At 40.5% G+C, this 6,487-nt stretch overlaps 1 protein-coding gene across 14 annotated transcripts in view; it reads right to left on the reverse strand.

Moving 5' to 3' along the window:
* Window positions 1–6,487, reverse strand: part of TNRC6B (trinucleotide repeat containing adaptor 6B) — a 144,561-nt gene that overhangs the window by 21,763 nt on the left and 116,311 nt on the right. For 12 of the 14 annotated variants that reach the window (XM_027879378.1, XM_027879369.1, XM_027879375.1 and 9 more), the window contains 6 exons: window positions 5,807–5,938; window positions 5,189–5,284; window positions 4,785–4,962; window positions 4,293–4,427; window positions 3,932–4,108; window positions 1,627–1,710 (listed from right to left, as the gene is read on the reverse strand). In XM_027879378.1, coding sequence (XP_027735179.1) covers window positions 1,627–1,710; window positions 3,932–4,108; window positions 4,293–4,427; window positions 4,785–4,962; window positions 5,189–5,284; window positions 5,807–5,938 — 802 coding nt within the window. The remainder of the gene's footprint in view (window positions 1–1,626; window positions 1,711–3,931; window positions 4,109–4,292; window positions 4,428–4,784; window positions 4,963–5,188; window positions 5,285–5,806; window positions 5,939–6,487) is intronic. The other 2 variants (XM_027879376.1, XM_027879368.1) reach the window with 1 other exon arrangement.

A 6,487-nucleotide genomic window follows, 5' to 3' on the forward strand; every position in this document is an offset into this window, starting at 1 on the left:
AAAACAAGTAAAGAAGCTTCATATACTATGTGACAATTTAGGTAAGCATGAGAAGAGTGCCAAGGTGGCAGATTAGTCCCTTGCAGATACAAGTCCAGGATATGGAATGGTACCTTTATTCCCAACCTGAAGTTCTGAAATAATTACTGTTAGTTTACTTGAGTGTAATTAAAAAATCCATTATTAAAAGTGGGATCCAGACTGTGTTGTCTAGAATGAAACCATGTAGGATTAATCTGGCATGGAAGGGTTCATTTCAGTCACCTTTTTAATGAAGAAGTATAGTCAAGACTGACTTTCATAGACAAATACATAAGAAAATGTGATACTACGGGTTCAAACAATTGACAGCAAGGACAATGTTAGACTGTGATAATGCACTGGCAGGAGAATCTCAGAGAAGACATAAGAAATGCCCTACTGGGTCAGAACTGTGGTCCATCCAGTCCAGTATTTTGCTAACAGTAGTAGGAGAGATACCATTTCGGGACAGAACACAAACCTGGCCACTATTTTTAGACTACTGCCCTCACACTGTCCCAGTATCCACAATCCTCCTATTTAGGATGGCAGAACTACCAAATGTTTTTCCATTATTTTATCCAATCACTACTTCACCTGGCTAGTACCATCTGTCCCAAGAAGCTCTAAAAGCAACACAATCCAGAAGTTCACCACTCCTGACAGAAAAAAAAAAAAAAAATCTCTCATCTACTTAAAATTTATATCCTCTTAAGTCCAGCATTTACCATGGTCCTAGCATCGCAGGATTCACAGAATTACAATTCTGCATTTATCTCATTCACTGACTTAATGATTTTGTAAACATCAGTTACATCTCCCAATCTTTAAGTAATTTAACAAAATCCAGGAGGACCAGGTATCCATGCTTCTAACACTATGAGCAATCAGCACTGCATCAAGGAAGCAATCTGCTCAGCTACTGCCAAAATACTGCAGTCCCTGACAAACAGGACCACCGTATGCTTAAGGAAGAAGAAATGCAGCTCTTGGGTCTAGTCAAAATATCTTCTCTGTTCTGTGACAAAAATCCATGAACACAAGTTAGAACCTCAAAATCAGAACTTGCTTGAAAAAGAAAAAAAAAAAAAAGTCCAAGTCTTGTATTTGTAAAGATTTCTGGGAATTGGTGAGACTGAGAATTAGGTGCATAGTAAGCTCTAATCAAAAGGTTAATAAATATACAAACAAGGCTCCAAGGATCAGGCATATTATTGCTTATGAACACATTCACTCATCAAAATAACTCTGGTCTGGAGAAGAGTTTTCCTTGAACTTTGGCATACTGACAAATTTCCAGACTATCCTTTAGGGCTGACAGTTATTCTCATGCACATACACCAACTCTGTCTGCAGACATGCTGTTTTATTTCCAGATAGTAAAGAAAATATGAAATGCATTTCTCCACTGATATTTGAAAGGTTCTTCAAACATAAGATTATTGTGAGAACCATGTCATACACATCCAGGCCAGTTTGCCTGGAGTGTATGGCTGAATTGATCTTGAATGGGAAAGTTACAGTCTAGTATTACCTAGGTATGCAAGTCTGTGCGACATAACTGAAAGACATAGTTCTCACCAATGCAGCAAAATTTGCTCTCACCTCCAGCTGTGATATCAGTTTGATTGGGCACCACTTCATTTATCTTTGTGCTGAACAATACTGCTCTCTTGAACGGCAGAATTTCTGCAGCAGATGGCATTTAGGAGGAAAACGCGAAAGGTGTTGTCAGGGTGAAAGCTGAGTTACCACTGTATTCATTCAAAGGAAAAACGCACCTATTTCAAGAGGTTTTCTCTTGTAAACTCATTTTTGTTAACAACTTATTTTCCAATACTGGGAGGAAAAATTCTATCTCCATGCCAGGGACCGACAGCGGGCCTCATCTACAAGCTTGTCAAGAAGAAGAACCTAGAGTGTAAAGTCATTTTAGGTCTTCATTCTTCATCAAGGGTGTTGATAGGGTAGATCATGTTGTCATGCTAAGTTTTCCTGGTCAAGGAAGCCCATAAGGTAGACTGACTATGAGACAGTTCAACTGGCTGATGGTTACGCAACAATAACTCGTCCCAGTCTATTGGCCTCCAAGAGTGGGATGGCAATATAGGAATAACTGCATAAATGTTACATGCCAAAACCCAGAATCTGTTACGTGAAACCTGCAATCATAGTCTTGGGCTACTCATTTGCACAAGAAATTAGGGACTGTACTGATGATCTCAGTAAAAGTTCATGTTCAGGATTTGTGAACTTCACTTATCCCCTCAGAGTCATGAGGCACTCAGCAACAAAAAACTGTACTAGCACTGACAGTGGGACTACAGGTATCACTAAGGAAGCTCCATGGTATGCCAACGAGGGGCAAAGAGCAGCTATCCAACTTCTGTTAACTTCTGTTAACAGCCTTTTGGTACCAAGAATCCTGTTAAAGCTTGGAGAGACAGCAGAGCTGATCCTAACGTGTCTTGTAACATTCCAAGCAGTACTGTGTTTCTCATTATTACACAAGGGAATGGTGACGAAAGAAACAAGTTCAGCAACGAGTCTGCGAGAGAGGTCTTGTAAAAGATTAAATTTTGAGAGTTTCTGGCATTATAAACAGTAACTCCAGTTCAAGAAGCTCGGTACTTAACAACCAGGCTGACAGAAATGTAACACAAATACACCTGTATAGAAGGCAGTGAACATTGTGAAAAACTGTGGGTGTGCAGATGTTTTTGAGATAACTAATTCTGTAACTCTGTCAGCTCATCAGAAAACAGTGTCTAATTCTGGCAAGAAAACGAGGAGTTCCCACATAAAAGGCTTTAACTACACTTTCTAGGTTTCCTGCAGTGTATCTGTCACACAGATTCCTAGGCTTTCTGATGCAAGGTCTGTGCTACTGGTTTACCCAAGAGATGTACCTGGACTTTTGCTTTTTTGTGCTAGAGGGGATATACAGCAGAGGGTTTGCAGTTAGTAATGTTTTCCTGGAATGTGTCTTCCAGACAAGAAAAAAATCATGGAATCCACTATTTCCTGAACAGCACCAGTGACTAATCTGTGCAACTTCCAGGACACCACTCTGTTTAAATGAATGTTCTGTATAGAAAATTATGTGCCTATTCAAATTCATATGTATTTTTCCTAGATACTTGCGATTTCTAACAGAAACATAAAATTCTGCCAGTGAAACTAGAAAACTTAAAAAGTGTGCTACGGTCTGCGATCCCAAAAGCAAAAAACTTCTACCCAGTCCACAGGATTGCTGAGCATTACTGAAGCATTAAAATGCTCTTCTACCCTTTATGCAACCCATGAGCTAAGGTCAACTGCACTAGTGTGGCACACACACCCATATACATATTGTACCAGTAATTCTGGCAAAACCAGTAATTCTGGCAGTCCACCATGGACCAGATTTGTAAACTGTTGCCAGAAGAAGAGTTCATGTTACACAAAAAAACAGAAGTTCAAGAAAATCCTGTTCCATTACCAAACAAACTTCACTTTCCCCTTTTTAGCTTTCTGATTCCACGCTACCTATCAGAATTTTTGCATCCCATGTCAGCCACAAAACACCACAAAAATAAGGAATCAGTACAAGAGGAGGGAGCTGATGCTGAGCATTCTATGAACACGTGTTTTCACAGAAATTTCTGTATATGTTAAGTCACTAAACTACAGAACATAGGAGCTCACCCAACAAAAACCAAACACTATTCAGCAGTTAGTTCATATTTAGCACTGACATTTTTTTCTGGAAATTCAACATTTGTGTTCCAATTTAATGTGGAAGAAATTCACAAAACAAGATGGGCCAAGCCGGGCAACTATTTTCTTTGCAACGGTTATTTAAGTAAGTATGATGAGGGAAGGTCTCAGCACATCTACCCTAAAGCTAGGACATAACCTTATATAATACCTGGAGGCCAGCTGGCATTGCTGGATTTACTTCCGATCTTGTTCGTTGGTGGAGATTTGGCAGGTAACCAACTATCACCAGCAGGGCCTGCATGGCCGCCGAGTGGGTCGCCCTGAATTATGTCAAATTGGTTGTAGGGCGATCCTCCACGAGCCTTTCCGGGGGGCACTATTGCACCTGAAGCATTAAAAACATGTATTTACAATCAGGAAAGGTTGGGATCTCTAAGAGTATGGTAATCTAAAGCAAAAAATACTTAAGATGCATACTAGTAAGGAGAGACAGTTTTACCCAAGCTATTTCACCTCTGGCAATATGATACTACAAGGGCTTTCCCAGAATTGCCAGTCCCCTTTCTCACCATTTTTGTGCATATTGGCATCTTGTGAAGCCACAGAGGGCAGCCCTTCCATCATAGTCCACTGCTTAAAGCGGGATTCTGTTCCAGCCTCTTTCCCTCCCACCATGCCATAATCCATGCCACTTGAGCCAAAGCCTGTGAAACAAACAAACAAAACTCCATTGTCATTTGTGGTTTTAAGCATCTTCAAACAGGGAGTCATTGTGATCATGAGAAAGGTAAAAAAAACCCAACAACAGCAAGGGGTATATGTTCGAGGGGCATCTTCCAAGTAAGTGGGTTAGGTCAGTATGCTAAGATAGGTTTTCTTCTTCGGTTTGTCTTCTTCCCATGTAAGGAAAAATAATGTAATTTGATTCAAAGTTGACACTTGTCTTAAATCTCCGCTCTAACGCTTATGCATAAATTACTTATTTCTGGATCCAGACATAACTGACCTAACACAATTACCATATTAATATGATAAGTACGGGCAACACACAGAGCGCTTACCTGAACCGTATCCAGGTATTTGCCCTTTGGTCTGTAAATCTGAGAGACCCACATTCAAAGGATTGGGTACCATGCTGTCTAAATGTGGCTTAGGCCCAACAGGGTGGGATGGTGAATGCTTCATGCCAGGCTGCCTCTGCTGCTGCTGCTGCTGGAGGGCACTCACCATACGAGCAAGCTGCAAATGGAAGAAAAAAACTGGAGTTCACATATGCTATACTGTAACACAGAATTCCAGTGAACATAAAAACCCAGTGACTTAGAGGAGGTCTGAAAGACCCCGCTCTCTGGAAAGTGCAGTATGAAGAAAGCAGATGACGTTACTAAATCCAGCATTGTCTTTCTTCACTGCAGAGTGCATTTTCCCGGTGCACTTTGTACGATGGACAAAATCAGTGCCACACCTGTTGCTCCTGCTGTTGTCGCACAGCTTGAGATAACTTTCTCTGGCTCTGTAACAGCTGTTGCTGCTGCTGCTGCTGAAGGAGGAGTTGACATGCCTACAAGATAAGAGGGGGTGGGAAGAGTGAAAATACAGAGCTCATCAAGGGAAATGTACTTGCCAGGAGCTATTCACTAGAAAATGCCTCGCTCAGAACTTAGGTAAACTGTTTCTCATTCCGCTCACTTAAAATGACAATGAACGCTTAAAAGAATACTATATCCTTCACCTGTTTCTCATTAAACATCATGCAACAGAATTACTAGCACCAGCTTTGTTACTATCATTATGACTACAAATATGAAGAAAACTCCACTAAAAATTAACAGACAACTGCTTTCTGTACAAAAACATTGCTTAGAATCATTACTAACCCTCTGCAACATCCTCAATCATTACACAGGCCTGTTTGTTTATCTGCTGCCCTCTAGCAGGGCTTCATTATCCTGTACAGCAGACAGGGAATACTTGTACAAAAATAACTCAACATCAGTAGAACAAAACAGAACAGACAAAAATAAAATCTCTCCGGCAGAAAATTTGTAAACAGTCTTGTCTCACAAGATTACTAGCTACTTACTAATTGAAACTGGGGAATCTGTGGAAGCTGGCTCAGCATGGCAATCTGTTGTGGAGAAAGCTGGGGGCCCATATTGAAAAGACCAGGATTCAAGCCACTGTTGGGAAACTGTTTGAGCATGGAGGCCGAAACCTGCATGGAAACCAGTTACATATCCTGAAGAAATGCACTGCTATGAGAAAAGATGATGAAGTATTTCTATAAAGGAACAAGTATGACACCAATCTTCAATGGTGTTCTGGGAAAGACATTACAGATTTATCAACACATCACATTTAAACATGCACAGTCTATGACTTGGGCAGAGTGAATACCTCACTTGATTGACAATATACAATATTACATGTGCAGATGCAGACACACACACAAAGGTTCCTCCCCCAACCAATCAGATGCTAGAGACTGCACTAAATTGAAATGCTGATATATATGCAGCTAACTAGTAATCACAGTACTGCATTGTCACATTAAAAATGTACTGCTTGACAAGGGAAAAGAAAGGCTTTCAGGCAGTCCCTGGAGCAAAGAAACAGTGCCTCACAGGAAGAGTTAATCTCTCTGTACACTGAATAAGCTATAGTAAAAGACAGGAGTAGGTGAAGAAGATTCCCACCATTTCTCCCTGCATTATTTGAGAGTTACACAAGCAGAATTTAACAGAATCTCAAGAAGTGTTCACCA

The sequence above is a fragment of the Empidonax traillii genome, unplaced genomic scaffold, assembly GCF_003031625.1.
Source record: "Empidonax traillii isolate 1590-97213 ecotype Southwest subspecies unplaced genomic scaffold, ASM303162v1 scaffold55:size2822071, whole genome shotgun sequence".
Taxonomy (NCBI): Eukaryota; Metazoa; Chordata; class Aves; order Passeriformes; family Tyrannidae; genus Empidonax; species Empidonax traillii.